Source organism: Denticeps clupeoides, chromosome 2, assembly GCF_900700375.1.
Source record: "Denticeps clupeoides chromosome 2, fDenClu1.1, whole genome shotgun sequence".
NCBI classification, from domain to species: domain Eukaryota; kingdom Metazoa; phylum Chordata; class Actinopteri; order Clupeiformes; family Denticipitidae; genus Denticeps; species Denticeps clupeoides.
Window position 1 is genome coordinate 32,797,762 of NC_041708.1, and position 26,736 is coordinate 32,824,497.

At 44.9% G+C, this 26,736-nt stretch overlaps 4 protein-coding genes across 6 annotated transcripts; 2 read left to right on the top strand and 2 right to left on the bottom strand.

Moving 5' to 3' along the window:
* Positions 1 to 271: 271 nt before the first annotated feature.
* Positions 272 to 7,495, top strand: lrrc31 (leucine rich repeat containing 31). Its single transcript, XM_028957400.1, has 10 exons — positions 272 to 578; positions 1,776 to 1,991; positions 2,075 to 2,224; positions 2,308 to 2,475; positions 3,857 to 4,027; positions 4,252 to 4,419; positions 4,735 to 4,902; positions 4,977 to 5,141; positions 6,530 to 6,697; positions 6,771 to 7,495. The coding sequence occupies exons 1-10, from the start codon at positions 566 to 568 to the stop codon at positions 7,082 to 7,084; spliced, it is 1,701 nt and encodes a 566-aa protein (XP_028813233.1). The 5' UTR covers positions 272 to 565; the 3' UTR covers positions 7,085 to 7,495.
* Positions 7,496 to 7,500: 5 nt separating this feature from the next.
* On the bottom strand, positions 7,501 to 9,734 carry lrrc34 (leucine rich repeat containing 34). The gene is made up of 10 exons (XM_028957636.1): positions 9,575 to 9,734; positions 9,393 to 9,502; positions 9,257 to 9,321; positions 9,083 to 9,166; positions 8,884 to 9,012; positions 8,689 to 8,784; positions 8,459 to 8,613; positions 8,235 to 8,390; positions 7,959 to 8,085; positions 7,501 to 7,814 (listed from the first exon to the last, which is right to left on the bottom strand). The coding sequence occupies exons 1-10, from the start codon at positions 9,685 to 9,687 to the stop codon at positions 7,623 to 7,625; spliced, it is 1,227 nt and encodes a 408-aa protein (XP_028813469.1). The 5' UTR covers positions 9,688 to 9,734; the 3' UTR covers positions 7,501 to 7,622.
* Positions 9,735 to 9,852: 118 nt separating this feature from the next.
* Positions 9,853 to 15,800, bottom strand: mynn (myoneurin). 3 transcript variants are annotated; one of them, XM_028957393.1, is made up of 8 exons: positions 15,739 to 15,800; positions 14,889 to 15,165; positions 13,419 to 14,260; positions 13,063 to 13,222; positions 12,740 to 12,948; positions 10,894 to 10,977; positions 10,606 to 10,692; positions 9,853 to 10,520 (listed from the first exon to the last, which is right to left on the bottom strand). In XM_028957393.1, exons 2-8 carry the CDS (start codon positions 15,155 to 15,157, stop codon positions 10,285 to 10,287), a joined length of 1,887 nt encoding a protein of 628 aa, XP_028813226.1. In that variant the 5' UTR covers positions 15,158 to 15,165; positions 15,739 to 15,800; the 3' UTR covers positions 9,853 to 10,284. The 3 variants fall into 3 exon arrangements, with proteins under 3 accessions (XP_028813226.1, XP_028813216.1, XP_028813206.1); XM_028957383.1 differs by having other exon boundaries at positions 9,853 to 10,523; XM_028957373.1 differs by having other exon boundaries at positions 9,853 to 10,529.
* A 3,329-nt stretch (positions 15,801 to 19,129) lies between these two features.
* LOC114774449 (claudin-11-like) lies at positions 19,130 to 20,081 on the top strand. Its single transcript, XM_028966319.1, has 2 exons — positions 19,130 to 19,512; positions 19,795 to 20,081. The coding sequence occupies exons 1-2, from the start codon at positions 19,287 to 19,289 to the stop codon at positions 20,079 to 20,081; spliced, it is 513 nt and encodes a 170-aa protein (XP_028822152.1). The 5' UTR covers positions 19,130 to 19,286.
* Positions 20,082 to 26,736: the final 6,655 nt, after the last annotated feature.

Consider the following 26,736-nt stretch of genomic DNA (forward strand, 5'->3'; position numbering starts at 1 on the left):
AGAATTACTTACAAAAGAACAATGGAAAAGTAAGCATTTAAAAAAAAAAAAGACAATCTTTTTCTTTTTTTTTTTGATGTTACTGCTTTCGTTTTGCAATTGTACAGAACGACACGAATTCCTACCTCCTGTTAAAACGAACAAAGACCATCTTGCAACCCTGCCGTGCTGTGTCCACGTTTTTTTTCCCTCGCTCACGGGTTCACGCAGAGGTCAAAGGTCGTTTCTATTGTCTTAACGCGGATATTTAAATGCGAGGCGTCAGGTGTTTCGCCCCTCCCGCCAGTGCAAAGTGCAGCTTTTCGTCTCTCGGGTGTCTTTATGCGGAAGCGCTGACGCCGGGTCACGGCGCAACCCGCTAGCGTGAGGCTTGCGTGGGGGTTTTAGGCCACGCGTGGGGTCCCGGGTGGGGTCCTGTACGCCGCTACCCTTCTGCGCCCGGTTGGTGGATGGAACCCGGTTTCCTCCCAGGGAAGCAGGACGTGCGCGTCACACCCTGTCGCACTTGCACTGTCGCGGTTCAACAAGAACAAGTCGCGGCGTTGAGCAGCAACCGAGCAGAAAAATGGAACCCACGGGTATGTTGAACCCCCTCTACCACGCACCGCGCCAACCTGACATTTTCACAATTACCAGAACCTGATGAATAATAATGATGTATTCATGCATACACAGGTCAAGCACGACATTAAAACCATTGACAGGTGAAGGGAAGAACATTGCCTGCCTAGTTGCAATGGTGGATCAGCTATACCATAATTGCAACTGGCAGGGAGTGAAGTCATTTCATGCTTTTACTGAAAACCTTAGCTGCAGACAGGTCAGATTTCCAACTGGACCAGGAATCAGTGGAAGAAGGTGGCCTGGTCTGGTGAATCACATTTTCAATTAGATTCTGAGGGGGAAGAGATTGAAGCACAATTTAATATGCGAAGAAGAGAAGCTACTGTGATGTTGTGGGAATTTCCGGGTCTTGTACCACCTACCTAAAGATTACATACATACTAGTAGTTCAGGATTTATCTAAGGAAGCATTAAAATGGTTAAAATAGCTTCTACATCACAATATATTTGAGTAAATATGGTATGTGCTGCAAAAACAAGTCCAGCCTATCTCACAAATTTCAAAACAGGTTGAATCTGCTGCTAATGTCTTCAGCACCTTCTGAGGTGTTGTGGGGTCCATGCCTTGCACAGGGGCACCTATATAATATTGTGGGTTTAATGTAGTGGCTGGTCCACTTATGTACAATACAAGTAACTCAACCCATCTCTACCACAATAAAATCAACAATAATTAACATTATTGTTAACATTAAGAACATTTACATTTACATTTACAGCATTTATTAGACGCCCTTATCCAGAGCGACTTACAATCAGTAGTTACAGGGACAGTCTCCCTGGAGCAACTTAGGGTTAAGTGTCTTGCTCAGGGACACAATGGTAGTAAGTGGGATTCGAACCCGGGTCTTCTGGTTCATAGGCGAGTGTGTTACCCACTAGGCTACTAACACCCTGACATTTAACATGTCAGCACACCATTTTCTTCGAGGGTAAGCAGAAGACTATGAAACTATGCATGGAAAATATAAGTACTAGAGTATAATTAGTTTTTATATAGAACACTAGTAATTAAAAAGCACTTATTAATTTAATCATAAAAGAGCATGCACAGAAACTATATGAACAAGACGTCGCCATCTTTTGGTTAAATGAAGTTTGCCCTTTGGCTCTCTTTAGTTTTGATTTGATTTTTGTACATTGAAAAATAGAGTCCCAGAAGGGCCGAGATGGCTCTCAAAAGAGGTCCCCTCTAGACCTGATCATGAATCAGATTCGAAGGAAGACGTCGTTCACAGAACGCCGCCAGAAGCCATCTGTTGGCCGCCTGTTCCGTACCTCTGAAAACAGTGACAGGAGAAATGGAGGCGTCCCAGAGGTGAAGGAGCAAGATGCCTTTGAGAAGGAGAACTCTGAACCAGGAACAGGTGATACATGTACATATTGTGTGTGTGTATATAAAGAATTCACAATGGGAATATTCGATATAGTGCTGATTGATGTTCTTTAGAGGGAACCGATGCAGTGGATGGTGAGACTGGTTCTGTAGTGGGATGGGGCCGAGTCAAGCAGTTTATTCAGAAACTTGGGAAGAAGCCAGACAGCCAGAGCCTCAGCCTCAGTCACTGTGACCTGACCGCTACCGATGTGGTGGAGCTGGGTAAGCTACGTTTCAGAGAAAAAGTCAAGGCTGCCCGGTCAACGCTGGATGTCTAATTCTAATCATTGTTTTGTTGGCATCAGCAACTCTGCTCCCATTTCTGACACATTTGGAGGTGATTGATCTGTCTTGGAATGACCTTGTTGGAGGATCACTGAAAGCATTCACCTTTCAAATGCAACATGTGGAAAAGCTAAAAATCCTGAGACTATGTGGCTGTAGACTGACAGCACAAGATCTTGCAGCACTTGGTAAGGCTACGTCTTCTGAGATTATTAATATCATAGCCATGACATTCAGAGTGGCTGGAAACTAAGAATGAAGAATAGAGACTACTCTTAGAAACAAGTAAATGAAGAGCTGACAACAAGATGAGGGCAGCTGTCAAACAAATGCTCTTGTCACAATCAGATTCCACAATTTTAAAAGTTAAATAATATAGAGCATATCATTAGTATACAGTGGTGCAAAAAGTATTTGGCATTTACAGATTGTGCAAGGTCTCCCACTTAAAAAGACGAGAGAGCTCTGTAATTTTCATCATAGGTACACTTTACCTGTGAGAAACAGAATGTAAATAAAGTGTAGGAATGTTTTTTATGGGTTTTTTTTTAAAGAATGTATTGGTATAATGGTACAGAAACAGGGCAGTGGTGGCCTAGCAGGAAGCGGCACCGTAATCAGAAGGTTGCTGGTTTGAATCTCGATCCGCCACACACTGCTCCTCGGGCGCCTGTCATGGCTGCCCACTGGTCACCAAAGGGGGATCGTTTAAAGCAGAGGACTCACAGACCTTTCACTTCTTTAAGTAGCTCTTCAATCCTTCACAGTCAGACTCCAACCTTCACCAAGAACAGAGAGCTGTCTAGGAAGACCAGGGTCAAGATTCTATACCTGCACAAGACTGGGATGAGCCAATCTACAACAAGCAAGCAGTTTGGTGAGAAGAGAGCAACTGTTGGTGCAATTATTAGAAAATGGAATCACTGACGATCTCCCAGAACAAGATCTTGAGCATGACGTGAAAACAGTTCAGAACTACATGGTTCAGTGACATGAAGAGCTGGGGCCACAGTAACAAAGGTTACTATTATTAAGACATTAGATCTTCATGGATTAAAATCCTGCAGCACTTCACCCAGCACATGATCCCAAACACACCACCCGGGCAACGAAGCTCTTGAGAAGATCTGAATTGAAGAATGGTCCAAAATGCCGCACTGTGTGCAAACCAGGTGAAGACCTACTGGAAATGTTTGACCTGTCATTCTGTCTCTCACAGTTGAAGTGTACCTAATATAAATATACCTCAATCATCTTTTTAAGTGGGACAATCTGTGGCTGCCAAATACTTGTTTTTGCCCCACTGTATATCAAGAGGAGCACAGGGTCAGTTTTTTATTTATACAAAAAAAAAAAAAAAAAACCTCACACAATGGCTGTTGAATAATGATACAAACAATAAATCATACAATTTAAACATCGGCCCAGCACAAAGTTTTTTCTTCATACCAAGGATACATATATTACACATCTTTTCACCATACCAGGTAAATAGGAGAAATGGAATAGGAACACGAGTTGAATATGTTATTGTAAAGCTGCAAGTATTACATTTTCTCAATGGCTCAGGGGACGCTCTTGACTTGGTGCCATTACTGGAGGTCCTTGACCTGTCTTGGAATGCTGGAGCAGGAGGAGGAAGTCTCCAGAGTCTGACCAGAGAGTTCCAGTTTGGAAGCACACTGAGGGAGCTCCATTTAGTGGACTGCCAGTTAACGAATTTGGATATCAAAGCATTGGGTAAGGAGCTAAATGTCAAAGTCAAGTCCAATAGTCAAAGTAAAATGTATTGTAATCTTAGCTACAGAGAGTCTGATATAAAAAGAAAGATTAGACAATGAAGCTCCAGATACAGCAATACAAGAAACAAATTGGACACAGAGTAGGCATATGTCAGAGAACCAATAACAAATCTCGGTCTGAAGCAGACATTTGGTGCTCATGGGTTGTTATTTCCCCCCAAGGACAAGCTCTTCACAAGTTACCAAGTCTGGAGGTTCTAGATCTTTCCTGTAACAGGCTTTTGTCAAGCGGACTTGGGGACCTGTGTCCATTCATGAATGCCACTCCAGGACTGACAGAACTTCACCTGCACATGTGTGGTCTACAACAAGATTGTCTCTCTATCATAGGTAACCCTTTCATCCTAAAAACAAAGTAAAAATGTCATGTGGTTTCTGTGATAGGCTCCAGCTTCAATTACCAGGTTTAGAAAAACGTTTAAATGGATGCAATAATAAAAAAAAAAAAACTTTTAACAATTTAGCAATCACTATTTACAATTTAAGCAATTTAACACAGGCACACACATACACACACACAACACACACACACACACACACACACACACACACACACACACACACACACACATATATATATATATATATATATATATATATATATATATATTTTCCATGTTTTAGTTTATTTTGGTGTTTCCTTAGGTGAAGCACTGAAATTTCTACCTGGACTGCAGTTCTTGGATCTCTCCGGAAACAAGGCGACTGGAGGAGGTTTCTCTGAAATGACCATGCACTTGGCCCAGCTGACTCACCTGCGCAGTCTCGCCCTTCACTCCTGCCGCTTAACTGAAGATGACATCAAGGCCCTGGGTAGGGCCGAGAATCGAACAAGCTTCTCGGTGACCATTGTTGTTTGACTATATGCACTGTATGTTGTTTTGTAGCCCAGGTTGTTCCGTCGCTCGTTGAACTCAACGAGCTGGATGTGTCCGGTAATAGAAAAATCGGGGACGCGGTCCAGTCTCTCTTCGCCGTTCTTCCATTTTTGAAAATGAGAAAGCTTCCATTGAATGGTTGTTGTCTGAGCACTGGAGCCTGCCTGGCACTAGGTATGTAATAACATATGGCAACATTTTGCAATTCGGATTCCTGGAATTTGGAGTTCTGGTGAAACACACCGTTTTCAAGTTCAAGTGAGGTTTATTGTCATTTCAGCTGCGTACTGCAGGGAAAATAAAAATGCAGATGTGTCAAATACTTATCAGTAAGGGCCAAAACTTGAATTCATACAAAGAAATCAGATCATTTAAGTATAAGTATTGAACACACTTTATTTATTACTTTGTAGAAAATAGTGGTTACAGCTTCCAGACGCCTCTTGTATGGAGAGACCAGTTTGTATTGCTCAGGAGTGAATCTGGCCTACTCTTCCACACAAACAATCTTTAAATCTTGAAGGTTCCTTTTCATAACTTTCTTCAGTTTTTTCCATAAATTTTATCTGGAATTTAGGTCCGGTGATTGACTGGACCATTCAAGCAACTTGATTTTCTTTTTTTGAAACCCCTTAATTGTTTCCTTGGCTTTGTGTTTGGGATCATTGTCCTGCTGAAATGTCCACCCTCTTCATTTTCAGCTTTCTGGTAGATGGCAGCAGATTTTTATCCAGAAGTTCTCAGTACATTTCTTCATTCATCTTGCCTTCAATAATGTGACGTCTGCCAGTATCCCGTACTGAAAAGCAGCCACAAACCATGATGCTCCCACCCCAAACTTAACTGTTGGTATGGTGTTCTTGGGGTGGTGGGCAGCACCATTTCTTTTCCAAACATGGTGTAAACTTTTTTTTCTGCCAAAAAGTTCAGTGTTGCTTTCATCAGACCATACTAAAGTTTCCCAATAATCCCCAGGCTTCTCCAAAGGCTGTTTTGCAAACCAAGCCTCAACATGCTTATTGTTCATCAATGGAGTCTTGCCTGGTGAACATGCATGGATGTCATGGCTGTTTCTTTGAAACAACAGTACCTGCTGATGGAAGGTCTTCCTGACGTTCTGCCCAAATGGTTCTTGGCTCTTGGAGATCTCACCTGTTTATTCTTTGGACTCCTCAGAACGGGACCTTGCATGGAGCAACTGATCGCTGACGGTTTATGGTGAACTGATGCTTTTTCCATTTGCAGATAATGGCCCCGACAGTGCCCACAGCAACATTCAGACAGACAGCACTAAAACCAGTGAAAAATAATGCAAATACTGCTGTAATAGATTATATCTTCTAAACATAAAGATGTGTGTGTGAAACACCATTTTATATATTATTTGGTTTATATAACATTTTTAAATTAATATATAAAGTCTGTGTGTGGACTGGGCTGATGGATTTAACTTTACATTTATGAAAATAAAATGACTATATTTGTATTTTTAAAATGCACTTTTATAGTACTATAGTTCTCTTTCTATTACACTTTAATATTGTAATTACACATATTTGCAGGCCTGGCCATGCCATCACTCTCACAGTTGGAGAGCATCAACATGTCTTGGAATAAATGTCTGGGGGGGAATCTGAAGGTGCTGCTGGGATCCCTACCGCCTGCATGCAAGCTGCAAGAGCTAAGGCTCAGCAGCTGTGGTCTCACCACCGAGGATATTCTTTACTTAGGTAAAAATTCACTCAGTCGCTGTTTTAGATGATTTCTGAATCAGGTTTGTTAAATCTGAAATCTGTTTTGCAGCATCAACCTCCAGACGCGGAGCTCTCTCCGCACTGAAGCAACTGGAGCTTTCGTATAATGGCGGCGTGGGTGACAGCGGGTGGAGTGGGTTGTTTGGTGAGGCCACGGGTCTAAAGGGCCTTGAGGTGCTGGACATCAGCGTTCGGCCCTCCTCTCCCTCACCAAGTATGTCCTGGCTGCCTGCGCTGTTGGCAGCCCTGCCAGACCTGCCCTCCCTCAAGGGAGTCTTCCTGGAACACTGGGAGCTGAATCCGGAGGAGAGGGCGAGAACGCAGAACTTGTTCAGCAAGAGGAATATCACTGTGAAGATGTGAGCCAAAGAACAGCTGGGTTCTAAGGTTGTACAATAAACCAATTATTGTGTTTAGAATGGATTTGGTGCACCAAAAAATTATATATTTCATATATTCATTACACATTATGTGTATTTTATGTTGATGATCATGGCTTACAGCTGCTGAAAATCAGAAATCCAGCATTTAAAATATTTAGAATAGTACCCACCATTGGGGACAAATGTCCAACTGCATTTATACAGTCAGTAGTGGGTTGCGGCTGAAGGTTTACTTTTGAATTCAATTATGAAAGCGCTTAATTTATTTCATGATATGCATGATTTAGACACGCTATAAATCTTTTATTGTGCATAGAATAGAACTGAGGTTTCCACTATACAACTACAAATAAAATGTAAATGCAACTTATTTAAATAAAAAAACTGTTTCACGGACTTAAAAAAAAAAAAAAAGGCACTTAATGCTATGTCTTTCTGACATCTGGCTCTGGAAAACGGTACAGGATGCATTCACTTGTGTGGCACGAGACAGAGGGGAACATGTTCCAGTGGTTCAGTTAAAGGGTAGACAGCGCTTGGGCAGAGCAGCTGGCAGGGTCTCCATCGTGGCCATAACTGGGTGTCCAGTAGTAGTGCCTGTTCAGACCATGGAATGTTTCAGCCAGACACACACGACCGTCCGCCGCGTACGGGGAGACGTCAGTGTTCGGTTCAAGCAGGCGGCCGGACCCAATGAGCTGAGAGAACGCCTGGGTTGAGCCAGTCGGTGGGAACAAAGCGCAAAAGGGTTAAACGTGCTACAAATGCAGACATTGGGTTCTAACTTACCGTTAATGAAATAAACCACATAAAAACACCCACAATTCCTCAGTACATTGAGAGACAAATCTCACCTCACACACAGGCTCTTCCAGTTTGTTCCCCCAGATGTAGATGTGCGTCAGGGTGCAACTGGCCCTCATGGCTTCAGCAAGGGACACCAGTCCTCGGGTACCGATGTTGTTACTCGAGATGGACAACCTGCACAGGACATACGGAACAAACAAATAAATAAATAAATAAACCTCCTGTTACATTTTCATCCAGACCCGGTCTGAAAAGGCCATTTCACAAAATAATCACACTTGCACATTTATTCCAGAGGTCAGTTTGAAGATCCTGGGACTCACGCTTTGAGCCGGCTGTGAGGCAGCCTGGTGGCTGCGCCCAGAAGGACCGCCCCTTCGTCCTCGATGTGATTGAAGGACAGATCGAGAATCTCCAACAAACACCTCTCTCTCAGGACCGCCGACAGGCACTTGGCGCCGTCCCGGGTGATTCTGTTGCTGCAGGAGAAGGTTCAGTACAGTGGGGAGGCTGCTGAACATTGGGAGTGGCCGCGAGCATGGCATACCAGCGAAGGTCCAGGTAGCGCAGGCCGTGGTTTATCCTCAGCGCCTCGCACAGCCTCTCCACGCCCGAGTCCGTCATTCCGTGCTTCCCCAGGTGCAGTTCACGCAAGGTGTGGTTGACCAGCAGCATCTGAGACAAATGGACTGTGGTTTCCTCCTGACAAGGGGGCCCATATTAAACGTTGCCGTACCCGTACAGATTAGTTATGTTTCTGCCTCCTTTCTAACCTACCTGGTGGCTGAAGAGCAAAGGACGAGTGACATTAACGCTGCGGATGTTTTTACTCTGCCTCAGGGCAAATGAAATTGCTACTAAACCCTCTGTGTCCTGTTATGAAAGAGCAAATATCTTATTATACAGCATTCATTAAAAAATTATATCAAAGCTGCAGCAAAAAAAAAGTAGAAATGTGACACTTTGACCCACCAAATCACAGTCTGAAATGTCCAGTTCTTGCAAAGTCGTGTTCATTTGCATCATGGCAGCCAAGCTCATGGCTCCTTTCTTTCCTATTTTATTTCCTGTCATTCTGAGTGTCCTCAAAGACGTGTTACGCTGATAAAGGAGACAAGGTTTCAATCCTGGGGGACAGGATATGTGCGTCCAGCCATGGATCTGTACCTACATGGAGACTTTCTGCGATGAGTTCTGCACCCTGTCCTTCGATGTCGTTACCCATGAGATCCAGGGACTGGATTGTTCTGTTCTCCTGTCAGAATTCGTTGTAATACCTGGTTGCTCATTCTCCTAACTCCAAAAAAAACAGATTAATCAAATTTTAAAAGAAAATATACATTACCTGCAGGAAGTCTGCCAAGTGTTTTGCGCCATTGTCGGTAATATTGTTATATCTGAGATCTAAACCTTGAAAAAAAAGAGGTAAGTGCAGCGCAGTTGTGGTTTTTTTGGCTGATTTTACGTTCACAACGTGATACCTGCCACCGAGCTGTGGCGCAGCGCCCCGAGCAGGACGGACGTGTCGCTGTCGCTCAGCCTCTGCGCCGGCCCCGCTCGGTCGTGTCCGGCCAGCCGGATTCGGACGTCCCTGTTCGTAGCGGGCCAGGCTATAGTTACTCTGCGGTTAAACCGGCGCCCGTCGCCGCGGCTGCCCACTTACGTCGCGGAGGCGTCCAGCTGCCGCAGGACGCGCCACGCGGACGAGTTGACGGGAGCGCGGGTTTCCGAGCACGCCTGGGAGTAAAGGTCCCCCAAGGTCCCTACGGTCCCCATGGCTCGACGAGGTCACGGGTTCAACACGGGCACAGCGCGCCCTGTCTCGCCGGTTACTGTGGCAACAGCTGCGTCCGCCCCGGCCCCGCCCCTTTACGGCGACATCAGACCATTAGACTACATTCAGATACTTCCGAAATGTTGTCACTTAGTTTTTACTCATTAGACGGGGACAAATGACGCATTTATTAGTTTACATTATGCATGGTAAACATTCGTTTATTATTTACACCGGTGTCATAACGCAGACTAGGAATGTTGTCTTTATAAAATTTTAAACCATGAAAAATACTTTTACATAAAGTTCCTTCAGGGACTCAATGCATCTTAAAAAAGAAAAAGAAAGAAATTAAGCATTAAACACATGTTTAGTTATCTACAAGTGATCTGACGTGGGAGATTTATGGGGCTGGAGCATTGCTGGTCCACAAGCACTCCTCAACACTCTTTTTGCAAGTTGAATGATGCACAATTTACAACATGTTCACTTAAGGTTGCTGAGGGGAAAGGGATTTTGACAAACCATCAAGCACACAAAGCATCTTCAGTGGATCCAAAAGTAAACTACGAAACTGAAAGGAAACCATCCCGGGGTTCTTATTCAATTGTGTGAACAATGACAATTTGTGCGGTCTCCAACCCGGCGTGCGCCGGGATCTCTAGCTGCTCAAAAGTGACATTTTGTACTTCTGGAGTCTCTGAGGGGTTGTCCGAGGGAATACACACTCGTGCAATCAGGCTCTGGTGGTCGATGGGAATATTGAGAGGAAGTGCTTCTGAGCCTTGGGTCTCTTCCACTGCCGCCCCCGTTGTTGCTGCTGCTGCTGCTGCTGCTGCTACGGAATAAAACAAAATACAAGCGAGTCTTGCTTTTATGTTCGTCTGGACATTTTGCCCGAAAACAGGAAAACAACTGACCGTTGTGCTTCTTTTCCTTGTGCCTTCTTAAGTAATTCGCGTCTGACAAAGTCTGTCCACAGATGTCACATATCATCCGTTTGCTACCTACAGTAGAAAGTGCAGCCAGTATATTAAACAGTTAACACCAACACATTTTTCCTTAACTATGATACTGATAAACAACAAAGGCTTTAATTAAAAATTCGTATGGAATGCTGAACAAAAAGCTTGCAGGTCAAAGACAAAAGCCTACATCATTGGAACCCTGGTTTTAAACACCAGTACCGCAGCAAAAGCAATATTTACCACTGTGATAATCCATGTGCTTCCTCAGTTCCCCGGTAGTGAAGAATCTCTTGCCACACACCAGACAGAGATAAGGAGCCTCCACTTTAGACACACACAAAAAAAAAAGAGGCTCATTATGGGGATGTAAAGAAACAGAATGAAATATTCTGGCACAATGCACTGCCATTAGACCAAATGTTTGGACATAAGCCAATTTCCTCCAACACAGGAACACACACAGAATATAAATAAATGACAGCAAGGACTCATTACATATATGCTGTGGCTTTGGTAAGTTCAGTAGGATCTGAAGACATTTTTATAGGGCACCAGCCCAAACAGTCATTATTAATGATACCAAACAGAAACAGGTGACAGCTATTCACCTGCTGCCTCGTGTGGAAGGCTCTGCTTCGGTGGATTTTAATCTTAGTGGAACAAATTGCTGGTTGCATTAATTCAGCATTAACAGTACCGGAAGTGACCAATGGCATAGTCAGGATGTTGTTAATTAAAGTCACTCATGGTTGTGGTTTTAGGAATCACATTAGCCCCAATTCGATTTCATGCAAGGAAATTCTATAGAATTGGCATGTGTTGAGACAACGTGGTGAAAAGGCCACAATGTGCTGTTAGATAACCATATTATTGCACAATGTAATACATGGTGTACTAATTATATGCATGTGTGATAAAAAGATGACGACTGTCCTGTCAACTTGGTAGGCCGTACTTCTATAAAGCCTGAATATTCAGCATGTGGTAGTTGTTTTGCTTTTCTGTGTCAAAACAGGGTAAAGTAACAGAATTGTTTTTTTTACTAAATAAGGCATCCCAGAATGCACAATAATAAAATATTTTGAATGTTCAATATGAACTATAAAACACTGAAAATTTACAAAGCACAGTTTCTCTGCTTTCAGAAACCGTTGGATTTTTTTCTATTGCGCAAACGGTTGAAGAGTGGTAGTGGCCTAGTGGGTAACACACTCGCCTATGAACCAGAAGACCCGGGTTCGAATCCCCCTTACTACCATTGTGTCCCTGAGCAAGACACTTAACCCTAAGTTGCTCCAGGGGGGACTGTCCCTGTAACTACTGGTTGTAAGTCGCTCTGGATAAGGGCGTCTGATAAATGCTGTAAATGTAAATGCTGTAAATGTTAAAACTATTGAAAAGAACTGGTTGGAAAAAAGGTTAATTTGGGGTGTGTATTAAAAGGTTCTCACAATACGATACGAATCACGATACACGGGTCCCAACGCAATAATATCATAATATACTGCGATATTCTACAGTTCACTGAAAATGTTTCACTATTCCTGAAATACAATGCAGTAACAAGGCGTACTCAGCAGTACAGCGCCATCGACAGGAGTGGAGGTTGTAGTCAAATGATTATTCTCTGCTGAACTATCTAAAGAAAAACGCTCGACACCACCACCTGGTGGCCTAAATTTGGACACGCAAATATATATTTTTCTAAAAAAATCGTGATTATTAAAACTACCCCTATTATTAATATATTCCAGGTTGAAGGAATGGACCTACAGAAATGTGAAGACCACCTAACTCTGTTAATGTGGGGCAGTGGTGGCCTAGCGGTTAAGGAAGCGGCCCCGTAATCAGAAGGTTGCAGGTTTGATTCCCTTGATTCCCGATCCGCCAAGGTGCCACTGAGGTGCCACTGAGCAAAGCACCGTCCCCACACACTGCTCCCCGGGCGCTTGTCATGGCTGCCCACTACTCACTCAGGGTGATGGGTTAAATGCAGAGGACAAATTTCACTGTGTGCATCGTGTGCTGTGCTACTGTGTATCACATGTGACAATCACTTCACTTTAAATAATATCATGACCGGTACCTTTCTCCACTGGCTTCTTGGCTTTCTCGCCCGTGTGCTTCTTTGAGTGCGTGATGAGAGAGCTGGAAACTGCGAAGGCTTTTCCACACGTGTCGCAGACGTAGGGCTTCTCCCCAGTATGCCGGCGCATGTGGTACGTCAGAGTGCTGGCCTGAGCAAAGCGCTTCTCACACAGCTCACAGTAGTAAGGTTTCTCGCCATTGTGCTTCCTGTGAACATCAACAAGCCACAATTGCTTTAGCACGCCAAAAATGAACAAATCGACAGTCTTGTGCTGATGTGAGTTAATAGCACAGAAATCATAGTTTGTGTGACAGACCAACCTGCAGTGTATTTTGAGGTTGCTGGACGTGGCGAACTGCAGGCCACAGTCATCACACTTGAAGGGCTTTTCCTCCCCATGGTGCATTCTGCAGTGGAAAACCAGTTGACACTTCTGGGCGTAGCTTTTGTCACAGCGGTCACATTTAAATGGCTTCTCTCCTAAGAAAAGGGAAAAAAAAGGAGATGGAATGCATACTAAATATCGATGCAGTGAATTTTTTATGAATATTTCATCGCTATTCAATCGCTACATTAATGCTGACTGTAGTGCCAAGTGGAGTAAATATTTTTACCCAATGCTGGGTAAAAAACGCAGCATGTTCTCGAAGCTAACGCGAACGTCGGAATATTTCACCTGTGTGTATCCGTATGTGCGTCTTCAGCTGATTTCCCTGTCTGAAGGTGCGGCCACAGAGTTGGCACTTGTAAGGCTTCAGTCCGTTGTGTATGCGCATGTGTCTGCGCAAGCTGCTCAGCTCGGAGAAGATCTTCCCGCACGTGCTGCACACGGGCTTCTCTTTGGACTGCAGCTGGTCCCTCAGCGGTGGAGTCTCCTTGCCCTCCCGGTCTGTGTCTCCTGCAGCCCCGTCCGCCTCCTCCGGCTCCTCTATGTCACTGAAACAGTTCTCTTTCAGTTTCTTACTGGGGATGCGTTTCCTGCTGCTTTTCCTCCTCTTCGTGGGGAGTTTCTGATTGTCGTCCTCTGTGTTGGAGGCGGGGTCGGGGGTCTCCAGAGCCTCTGACACCATGGCCTTCGGCCTCCCTCGACCCTGCCCAGTTGGCCTTCCTCGTCCTCGTCCTCGAGGCCTACCTCTCCCTCGCCCCCGGCTACTTTCTGGTTTCTGAAATTCCTTAACTTCATGTTTTGGATTGGGCTTCCGACCTCGTTTTTGTGGCATGTGTGAGACTTGCTCTATGTGAGGGGATGATGGGTTTGTGTTCTCTAAAGGTTCCTGGTCTTCCAGGTGCTCAGATTCCTCGTTCTGCCTGTCCTTCTGTTCTTCTTCCGCCGGCACAACAGCGTCACAGCATTCAGAGCCGGGCGAGTGAGGCTGTGCATCTGCTTCAGCAGTTTTCTCCCGGATGGTGTCACCAGAAGGGGCTTTAATAGCAGCCTGGCCTAAACTGTCACATTGCGACAGCACTTCTGCCATGCCCAGGAAACTGGCAGCTTTTCGAATGCTGGACACACAGTCACTGGAAAATGACAAAGCAAAAATGACACGTCAGCAACCCTAGACGAAAGAAATGTCCAGAATATTTGTTACACAAAATCAACTATAGAGCAACTATAATTATTCTGGGATATTTTTATATATATATATATATATATATATATATATATATATATATATATATAACAAATAGGCTGAGAATCACGCCATTTTCTGGGACATTTCATTAAACTTGTTTAATGTTGAAAATATTTTTTAAATGTCATACAAGAATAAACTCACAAGCAGTCTATTGACAACAGTTTTTTGGTTTTAATCACTTGAGCACATTTACACTTCTGGCACTAAAGCAGGTGTCCTCATCCAGAGCGGATTACAATCAGTGGTTACAGGGACTGTCCTCCTGGAGACACTCAGGGTTGAGTGTCCTGCTCAGGGACAAGATGATAGTTACTGGGGTTCGAACCTGGGTTTTCTGGTTCATAGGTGCGTGTGTTGGCTACTACCACCCTCTATTAGTGTTAAAAAGCTGCGTTTTATTATTTTCTCATTCCGAGTGTTGCTCCAGACTTCGGTTTAGCTATGCTCTTTTATTGAAACGTCCAATGACACAGAGGTCAGGGGTCATCAGAGGTAAGTGTCGCCCTTGCCTGTCAAGACGTAGCTCTCCGGTGTAAATATAATCCAAGATTGTGCGGAGGGCCGCCTCGTCCACGCACTCGGGGTCCAGTGTGGCGACGTCCCCTGCGTGGCCCCCGGCACCCCACGACGCGAAATAGTCGCTGAAGGCGGCCAGCACGTTGCGGTGCGCGCTGAAACGCGCCCGGCCCACGGCGACCGCGCAGTCGCAGAAGCGGCCGCGGCCGCGCTGCGTCCTCAGCCGCTCCAGCAGCAGCTCCGCGTGGGCGACAGACGACATGATCCACGCTGTGCGTGGGGCCACAGAGAGAAACGGGGTCACTCGGGAAATAATAACAGACAAATACTTAGCCCTTAAAGATTTGAAAGAGCTGCAAAAATAGAATCAGACAGACACAAATTCACTAACAGATGAACAGAATTTGGTCAGTTTAAGTCGGGTTTGAATTATTGCTGTGACGTCGCGCGTTAAGACTAGTTGTGTGTGATGGGCGTTGCAGAAATAAAAGTTCCCGCTCATCGACGCGCCGGTGCGAATTAACCCCTGAATAGGCAAACGTCACACGAAAGCGCCGCTAATAAAATACTCGACGGGAGGTCAAGCTGTTTTCATCTAAAGTACAAACTTCCCGTTTTGCCACAGAACGGCGTAAATGTCAAAAGCAAGTCTGGCCGTCCGTGTTGACAACAAAAGGGCTCTTATTTCGAAACCGCCCGGCCGCCCCCTGATCCCGGCCCGCGGCCCGCTCACCCACACCCCGCCGTCGAGAGCAGCCGCAGCCGCGGCCGCGCAGAAAACGCACCGGCGCCGCGGTTAAAGGTCGCCGCTGGTCTGAACGAGACGGAACAAAGCCACGTTACCTTATAATCGCCTTTCTCACACGGCCATTTTCTACCGACGCCAAACGGAAGAGACGTATTCTACTTCCGCTGGGACTTCCGCGTCGGCAACACGCGCTGGAAGATTAACGAGATCTATGTTCCCCATTTACCAGTAAAGATGTTTTTATGTCTACTAATTTTATTTAAAGCACATTAAATAAAACTGAAGTCTTAGCACTCAACATTTATTAATTTAAGAGGAACATTTTAATTTTAATATTAACCAAACTGCATGTAAAACTGTGTATCACAACGACAATCACTTCACTTTATCACAACCAACAATTTATTCAACAAATTCATTTACCCATACCTCAGCATCCATCTTTTATACTATCCTTAAGTGTTCCTCGTGAGTAAGATGGGGTGGCTCTGAGTCCAAGAATTTCATTTATATGATGTTGCGCATAATAATGAACTTGAAGTTGCTTTCCACAGCATTGCTGTTTGCTCCTTCAGGCTCCAGGCATTATAACTAAGGGTGAAACGCCCTTGGTAGAGGCTGGAAGAGATCTACAAAGAATTATAATGCCATTCCATATTCTTATTTATGAGATATCAAAATGGACAGTTAGTGGAAATATGCTCCAAAGGTCTGTATCTGCTTGTCCATTGCGACAGCATACTGCAAATGCTGTAAAAGGCTGTAAATGCATACACCTTCCACAACGTAGTTCATTTTCTAGGAATTCAGCTGACAACATAAAATAAGTGAAAGTGAAGTGATTGTCGTGGTAAAACACTGCAGCACAGCACACGGTGACACAACGAAATGTTTTTAACAATCACCCTTGGTGAGCAGGTGAGTGGGCTTTATCTCAGTGGCACCTCAGCGGCACCTTGCCGGATCAGGATTCGAACCGGCAGCCTTCTGATTACAACAACAACATTTATTTCTTATATTGCCCAAAATCACATACAGTATGTCTCAATGGGCTTTGACAAGCCCAAAAGTTGACACCCCCCCACACTTGACCCTTCCGCACTCAAGGAAAATTACAGGGCCGCTTCCTTAACCACTAGGCCAGCACTGCCCCAAATAAATGCAAACTATGTCAAATAACACAAGATATGAAATTGTAGATACGAAGTGGTAGAACTGTGGTGGACAATTAATTTTGTCATGGGAACAGTTAAACCCTTTTTTCTGTTTACTGTAACAATCAATTAACTTGATTCTATTTGAATGATTATACATATTAATTTTCACATAGGTGGCAATTCAAGCCTTATTCATGATCAGCTTTGACCACATGTAGTACTGGTTGGACAGGTAAAACAACACGTGGAACATCAGTGGATCCAAAAACAGTTTTGTAACTTCTGCCCTGCCTATCGTTTTTCTTCCTGGCCCCGAAGTCCAGGGTTACTTAACCACGTGTATTTTTTTTTGTTAATGTCCATTTCTATTCATTTCTCTTTCCAGGCTGTAAACTCACCTCTGTGGAAATGGAGGTTGCATTAATTCTCCTCCTGCCCCTCATCTCTGCCCAGACCTTGTCTGTCACCCTCTGTCCAACCTGACTTTGATCTCTAGAGGAAATTGTTCATTTTTTTACTTCACATTCTTATTATTGTGTATTTTTGTGCATACAGTAACATCAATCAATTTAGCCGATGCTTTTATACAGAACAATTTTGGTTCACTTTTAAAAGTTTCCCATTGACATTTTCTTGCTCCTGTGTCTTTGTTTCCCGCTGCACATTCACCAGATAATTTACATTATGCAACTGGTAAAATAACACATTAAAATGTATGGAGCAAAATCCCCGATGAGGAAAGGATTAGGCAAATGGGTTTAATGCAGAGGACAAATTTCACTGTGTGCACTGTGCTGCTGTGTATCACAAGTGACAATCACTTCACTTTATCACTTTTCTATGGTGCCAACATTGACATCAGCAGTATGACCCCAACAGACCAACATGGCTGTGATTAAGGCTGAAATGAGACACTGATTTTTATTGAATATGCAGGTGATGGAGACAATTGAGTGTCCTGATAAGGTAGTAACTGGGGTTCGAACCTGACCAAAGCTCCGTCCCCACACACTGTTCCTCGGGCGCCTGTCTTGGCTGCTCACTAAGTGTGAGGGCTGTGCTGCTGTGTATCACAATGACAATCACTTCACTTTTTCACAACCAACAATTTATTCAACAAAAAACAGAGTGAGAACTGTTAAAAATAAACTTAGCATACACAACAGAACAATAAAAGCAAAACAGTGGGAGTCAGGAAGGTCAGCAAAGCCCAGACCAGGCCAGTGAGGTACTATCACATTTCATTGTCTTACTAGAACATGTTTCATTAATATTATATAGTGGTGATCCTATGTCCAATAAGAATGGAAATGTGTGTGTCTTTCAGACACAGTGTTGCCCAATGGGACACTGGAGGATTCACCAACCACAGGAAGGGGAGGAGGACGCCCCAAGCCCAATGAGAACCAGGCTTCGTCGGTATATGGAGCAGGAACGCAAGCGTGAAATAATTACTCTGGGGAGCTCTGATGGGGCCAGGAGGGACGCTTATTCCACCTCTGACCCCGTGTCCAGCCCAGACCAATCTTCCCGGCCAAAATCGGCAGGTTGGTCTGTGGACCAAGTATGGGAGTTTATATCCACCTTGCCAGGTGATGTTACAGCAGATTAAAAAACACCATCATCCATGTTTTGTGGCAGCCTTTTTTGAAAAAATCATGTGAACATCTCCCATTCCTGTGGTGTCCCATAGTGCATTACTAGTGAATAATCTGGACTCACCTTCTCACATATTTTACATTTTAGAACAAAACTGAAGCCACAGGACTAGGAAATAACACAAATGAGGTTATGTAATGAACTAAAAAAATGCATACAAGAAGGTAACCATGAAGGCAAAAAGATGCTACAAAAATACTAAACATGTTTTTTACATTGTATTCTTCAAAATTGCTTCATCCTAGTCTCGTTAACAGATACAGAGTATAAATAGTACAATAAAATATCTTAATAAATAAAATCATGGTGTTAGAAGTAAATTATTTGGTATATAGATCATTCAATTTTGTAGACTGCCACGAGATGTCGCTAATGCTCACAAATTCTGTATTGGTCTTCAAGTCACCTTAATTTAATATGAATATAAAAAATTATTAGGTTTTTAAAATATTAAATCCTAAATTTTCATAGGTGTACATAGAGACGGGTCAGAAAGGGTTAGTAATCTGATTGTTATTTTGGGCACCACTGAGGGGGTCCTAGACTGGGTGGGGGTGTCTGACTGAATGTTTTTAGAGACTCTCCATTCTCCTGATAGGCTGAAGGTGCTTCTCTGGGCTTCCAATGGGGAGTATAAAAGCTCCTTTCAAAGAAAACATCGACCATACAGCAGTGACCTTCTGTGAGTGGCGTATATCAGTCCTTTAACTCTTAACTCTAAGGACAGTTTGGATGTGGATGCCTTTCTTCCAAACTTGCCATCTGTAAAACTGGAAAAGGTCACAGATATTTACCATCTATGGATCTGATTGTGACATTGCTGCATCATGTCGCTGATCTGCCGGATATTTTGTGGATTTATGCTAAAGTTTTTTTGGATGATCAGTGTTGTGGTGGCCACTGCCACCAACGACTGGGTGGTGACCTGTAGGTATGGCCTGCACACCTGCAAGAAGATGGATGAGCTTGGAGTTAAAGGCCTGTGGGCAGAATGCTTCATATCCACCTCCCTATATCACTGTGTCACACTCAACCAAATTCTGGATTTGCCAGGTAAGAAAAACAATTTTTCACTATTTATATTTATATAAGAGAGTGGACTAATCAGAAAAAAACTCAACTACATTTAAAATGCACATCTAAATATGTTTTAAATACGTATTTCTGCAACTTCACTGTCTAAAACCACCAAAAGTAGAAATGCTGACTTACACTGTTTTCTTACATCATGATTGGGGGAAAAGTCAAAGGGCAAAGAAATAATGCGGGTTGCAACGTGGGTTGCTTTGTAGTCAGGTTGGTTTTGCGTGTGAGTGTGTGTTTTTGCACCCCCAGCTTACCTCCAGACCGCCCGGGCGCTGATGACCACAGCTTCTATCATCGGCCTCCCTTCGCTGCTCCTCCTCATGACTGCTTTGCCCTGCGTCAGGCTGGGAGAGGAGACTCAGGCCACCAAACAGAAGCGGGCTGTTCTGGGTGGGGTCCTCAACCTGCCTATTTGTATGTGTCACGAGGCAAATTCGGTCAGTGCTGTGATCACTCCTAGACATCCCTGTGCATATGAAATGAAGACAGCAGATAAAACAAAGGCACAAACAAACTCTGTTATGATTTATGTCTAATTATGTTAATTTAATAAAATTTTAATCTATTCCATTTAGTTCAATCAAATTCTATTGGCCCTGTTTTAAAGCACTATAAATGTGTTGTTTGCTAGTGTAAGGTCAAAATAAGGTCATAAACCTTAGATAAAGACATTTATAAAAACAACCACTTCTGCTGGTGTATTATTTCTGTTTAATGAGGTTTTCATGAACAGTTTTTCACACACCCTACCATCTCATTCTCATCCAATTAGCATTGGCAGTGTTGCCAGATATAATTAGCATACACAACAGAACACTAACAGCAATCTGGGTTATTTAACAACAGCAGAGTGAGAACTTTTAAAAATAGAATTAGCATACACATCAGAACAATAAGAGCAATCTGGGTTATTCAATAAACAGCCAACTGAGAACTATTAGCAATATAATCACCAAACACACCAGAACAGAAAGAGCAATCAGGGTGCAACTGTGTCTGGTACGCAAAAAGAGAAATGTAAGCATAAGTGACATCCCCGAAAATGCAGCATGGAACAGTGGGCCATGTTATGAACTTCTCATTATACCTGAGTTTTCCCTTTATATTCAGTTTTTCTTCTTTAGAATCCCTTTTCTTTCCACCATCAGATTCCTCCTGATAAAATTCAAATGAATAGAATGGTTAGAAGCTGATGAAAAAATCAAGTTAAAACTGAAGAAAAAACCAACACACCCAACATGCAGATATCAGTTCTTCTAAGATAAGATAAGATCCATAAGCTTCTGTTTCAGATCCTTAAAAAAATAATAAGAGGTTTTATGTGGAACGGCATGTGGAACGGCTTGCCTGTCAGTGTCCGGGACTCAGACACAGTCTCAGTGTTTAAATCCAAACTCAGTTTTTTTCTGGCCTTTTGTCATTTCACTTCACTTTGACGCAGTGTCAATTATAAAGTCCAGTTTATCACACAGTCCCCCTGTTAGACACAGACAGTGTTAAATTCACCCTAGTTAGGGTACCGGGCCACTGTAGCACCAATATACCACTATAGCCACATATTTCAGTATCGGTCGTACAGTGCAACCGTCTGCCGCTGCTTCTGTTAGTTTTCTCCGAGACACGGAATCAAGCACCCAGACTACCGGCAGACTCCAGGCAGCAGATAAATCCTGGTTCCTGACAACTGATAAACGACGACTCCGCATGAAACGAACCAGAGGGTCACCACAGCCACCACCGCCATAACAACTACAGCTTCAGGGATCTTCAAATGGACCAGTAACACCACATGTAATCTAGACCATGACACTGGACTACATTCTGGACTTCTCCAACCCTACAACTGTAGGACTTATTATTATATTGTACAAATCATCACCAGCCCTGCACTGACACCATTTGCAGGCTCACTCTACCCTGGAAAGGGGTCCCTCTCTGTATCACTCCTTCCCAACGTTTCTTCCTGTCTTTTTTTTCCTCTCTCCTAGAGTTTTTTTCTGTGGAGTTTTTCCTTGAGTGCAGAAGGGTCAAGTGTGGGGGGTGTCAACTGTAAGGCTGGTCAAAGCCCATTGAGACACACTGTATGTGATTTTGGTCTATATAAGTAACAAATGTTGTTGACAAAGGTGCCAACTCAAGTCCAACTTCATTTCCAAGGTAAGCAAAAACATGATCATAAATTCTTTGTTTTAATAAATAAGTTAATATTCAGACCAAACACATAGAAAAGTATCATTTCTATGGCAGTATATTTTTTCCTATATTAATATCTACTTGAAGTACAAAAGGTAACTGATCTAAATTCAGTAATAACATTAGATTGGACTAAAGAATGAATGCTTACAGACTGGATTACTTCTTCTTGTTCTTCAAGCTCGATTTTGGAGTCTTCCAGATGTTGCTGCACAAAAAGTAAACATTTGTATGGGTATTTATCTCTGTATCATAACTCCACATGTGTTCATTGTAAATGGTCATGAAAATAAAGAAAACACATTGAATGAGAAGGTGCGTCCAAACATTTGGCCTGTACTGTATATTAGTTATTTGAAATTGGATTTTTGGACCTGAGCTCTTCTCATGGACACTTTTTGCGAGTGTTCTTGGGTAATAAAAGCATTTTAAAATGACAGGAGACGACGTGCATAATGTTTTTTATCAGCTGTGTCATTTTCGACACTTAATTCTGGTCAATATGTAGACAGATAAACTGACTAAAAGAAATCCGTGTGCCCACGATAGAAATGTATCCCACCCTCACTGGCTGCGTGTTTTACCGCAGTTTGCTCAGAATGTAGTACAGCTGTTATTACGGCCTATTTATTGTGCGTTTCTGTCATGTTATGTCACGTATTTTATCGACGTCACAATGGTGGTCGAGTTGAGCTATTTCAAATATGTTTAAAGCTGTATTACTATTTTAAACACAAAAAAAGTTGAGGAAATAAGATCAATGATGAGACAGAATAAACAGCATAATATGTTGAGTTGAGCTATTTCGAATTTGTTAAATGCTGTTTTTTTGGTTAGCATGCTGTTTTATCGTCAGCATGCTAACTACACCAGCTAATTTCAGTGTGTGTGAGATTTTTTTTCGTTTACCTTTTCCGGCGAGAAGCACACAGCTCTCCTGCCCTTGCAATTTAGACAAATACAAATTCATACAGACAACTCCAAATCTTGGATGCCAATGTTAAATAAAATATAATAAAATTGAAAAATAAGATAAATACACCAATGGCATCTCCAACTGGCTTTCCAGATCCTTAACCTTCTCTTTCAGATCCTTAAAAAATTAATAAAAGGTTTATATTATGTAGTCAATATATTAGACAAAGGTGCCAACTTAAGTCCAACTTCATTTGCAAGGTAAGCAAAAACACAAATTGCAGGTACCTGCTCAATGTTGGAAAACTCTTCCAATGAAACTTTTAGCTGATCGATCATAAATTCTTTCTGTTTTAACAAATAAGTAAATAATCAAACCAAAGATATATGGCAGTATATTTTTTTCCTATATTAATATCTACTTGAAGTACAAAAGGTAACTGATCTGAATTCGGTAATAACATTAGATTGGACTAAAGAATGAATGCTTACTGACTGGATTACTTCTTCTTTTTCTTCAAGCTTCATTCTGGATTCTTCCAGCTGTTGCTGCACAAAAAGTAAATATTTGTATGGGGTATGAAAAAATGGGTATGATGTACAAATGTCAATCAAGTGGTTGGATGCACAGAACATAAAGATACTTGGATGCTTCAGTAATGACTACCTGTACAGCTGTCACGTCCGTGCCGGATCCGCCCCCCCCAACACGCTCACCCTCCCCAGAGTATTAGACTGTGTGTCCGTGTCTGCGTGTCATGTCGTGTAGCCGCGGGTGCCCGGGTAAGTCCCAATTCCCTAGTGTGCACGGGGCGTGTCCCTTATCACAGTCCTGGGTCGTGGGTTCCTCAACACATTCCCTCTCCAGGCTCCTTCGGCACGGCTAGTGATCCTCACGGGCTAACGAGCGTCAGGTGCGGCTGGTTTAGTCTAATCCGCCTCATTATAAAAGACCCGTGTGATCCAGAGTCTACAGAGCGATTCTCCAACGCGACTACCGGAGTCTGAGCCCCCTTTGTGTCTGTCGAGTGTGTTCGTCGAGTGTGTTCGTGTGTACGAACGCCCCAGACCCCTGCGGAGTCTCACGAACCTGCCTGGCCGTTTGTGCAGGAGCGCACGTGAGGAGGACCCCGCCGACGCGCGCCGCACCAGCCCGAGGGTCGAGTGGGACTCCGCCCCTTCCCTCGGTTCAGCGCAAGGCGCCGTGGTTTTGTTCTTTGGATTTTTGACCTTTTTTCCCTGACGTACTTTTGTTTTTGTAAATAAACTGTTTTCCCCTTGTCACCCCGCCATCCGTCATTTTTCCCAAGCAAGACTCCGGCGTGACAGAAGAATCGCTCTCTCTCTCATGATGGATGGCTCATCAGTGCCCCTGCCGCCGGATTACCCCCCCCCCCACCACCCTGGAGGAAGTAGTGGCCGCACATCACCACCAGTTGGGTAGGCTAACCCACTCCCTGGCAGAAGTGGTGGCACAGCGGGATCAGATCGCGGCGCTCACCACAGCAGTCCAGCAGCTGCTGGCCCAGCCCCCCAGTGGAGCGCCCCCCCCCTTAGCTCCCACCCCCCACCTTCCAGGAGAAGGCCCTCGGGTTCCAGAGCCCCCCCTTCGCCGGGTCGCTAGTCTTCCAGAGCGATATTCCGGTGACCCCGCAGAGTGTAAGAACTTTTTACTGGGGTGTGACTTATACTTTGCGGACGTCACCGGGCTCACGGACCATCAAAAGATTAGTACCATGCTGCAAAGACTATCCGGGCCGGCTCTGGATTGGGGCGGGGCCCTCTGGAGAAAGGGGGGCGAAGAGGTGAGGACTTATGAGAATTTTATACACCACTTTAAGGTGGTGTTTGATCAGTCGGAGCAGGGGCGGTCCGTGGGACAGCGCCTCCACACCATCCAGCAGGGCAGGTCTACCGCGAGAGAATATGCTCTCCGATTCCGGGTCCTGGCAGCAGAGAGTGGTTGGGGGGAGGACGCGCTGCTGACCATGTTCCGGGCCGGCCTGGCGCCCGAGATTCAGCTAGAGATGGCGTGTCGGGACGCTGGGCGGGGCCTGGATGAAGTTATAGACCTTGCCATCAACCTGGACGCCCACCTTCGTGAGAGGCGCCCAAGGCGCTCCCCCCAGCGTGCTCCAAGGTCTGCAGTGGTCCGGGAGGAGGGCACAGTCAGGTCCCGGTTCGGAGCGACGAGAGGTGACAGGCGTTCACCATCCCCGGAGGCGATGCAGGTCGCCACGGCCAGTGTGGAGCGGGAGGAGAGGAGGCGGCGTCTCTGGACAGGGGCGTGTCTTCGCTGTGGGAGTCCAGCTCACTGGAGGGACAGCTGCCCACAGCGCCCCCGATCAGAGGGGCAAGCAAGAAAGGTTCTCTCCCCCAATGACAATGGACAATTTCTTATCCAAGTGTCTGTGTGTTCCTGACCATCCTTGTGTTTCTCTCCCTGCTCTTGTAGACTCCGGATCAGCGGGTAATTTCATCGCACGGTCTGTTGTGTCTACTTGTCATATCCCTACCCATCCTCTGCAGTCCCCTGTTTCGGTACAAGCCCTGGACGGGCGACCGTTAGGGGACGAACCCTTATCCATAGCAACCGACCCCCTTTTTGTTTCCATTCCCCCGTTTCATGTAGAGAAAATGTCATTTATGGTTCTACCCCAGTCCCCCCACCAACTAATATTAGGTCTGCCCTGGTTACGTACACACAACCCTCACATAAACTGGAACACTCACACCATTTTGTCATGGTCCCCTACATGTACGTCCCGGTGTTTTGTTCCACCCACCCCTGTGCACGCGACGACGGTCGAAAGCCCGCGGGCACAGGAAGCGCACGCCATTCCCCCCGAATTTCAGGATTTGCACGAGGCCTTCTCTGTTGATAAGGCGATGTGTCTACCGCCGCACCGTCCATGGGATTGCGCGATCGACCTCCTGCCAGGGAAAACCCCTCCTCGGTCTCGTATTTACTCATTGTCTGAACCTGAACAGCGGGCAATGGAGGAATATGTTGCCGAGGCCCTGCGTCAGGGTTATATTAGGCGTTCACGCTCTCCCGCCTCCGCCAGTTTCTTTTTTGTGAAGAAGAAGGACGGGGGTCTGCGCCCATGCATTGACTATCGTGGGCTTAATGAGATCACGAGGATGTATTCCTACCCTCTTCCACTGATCCCCGTTACCATCGAGCGACTCCGGGGGGCGACCTTCTTCACGAAGCTCGACCTCCGGAGTGCCTACAATCTGGTGCGTGTTCGAGCGGGAGACGAATGGAAAACTGCATTCAGCACCACGTCGGGGCATTACGAGTATAGGGTGATGCCCTACGGACTTGCGAATGCTCCGGCCGTTTTCCAGGGGTTCGTGAACGACGTCCTCCGAGACATGCTGGATAGGTTTGTAGTAGTGTATATTGATGACATCTTGGTGTTCTCCAAAACCCGTAAGGAACACCTCCAGCATGTGAGGGCGGTCCTCTCCCGCTTGCTTACGCATCAGTTGTATGTGAAGGCTGAGAAGTGCTCCTTCTTCATGAAGGAGGTGACATTTCTGGGGTATCACATAAGCTCAGCGGGAATCGCTATGGAGGAACCTAAGGTAACGGCGGTGACTGAGTGGTCGGAGCCCACGTCTATCAAAGGGCTGCAGCGCTTTCTGGGGTTTGCCAATTACTACCGTCGATTCATCAGAAATTACAGTACTGTGGCAGCGCCGCTCACATCCCTCCTCCGGGGGCATCCAAAGACGTTACAGTGGACCGGTGCTGCAAAAGAGGCGTTCTGCGCCCTGAAGGAGCGGTTCGTCACAGCACCGGTTCTACAAATTCCCGACCCGACGAAGCCGTTCGTTGTGGAGGTGGATGCCTCGGAGGTGGGATTGGGGGCGGTACTGTCACAGTATCATGGTAACCCCGGGAAGCTTCACCCGTGCGCCTTCTATTCGCGAAGATTGACGGAGGCCGAAATTAATTATGATGTGGGAAACCGGGAACTGTTGGCCGTACGGGCAGCGTTGGGGGAGTGGCGCCACCTGCTTGAGGGAGCGCAACATCCCTTCGAAGTTATTACTGATCACCGGAACCTGGAA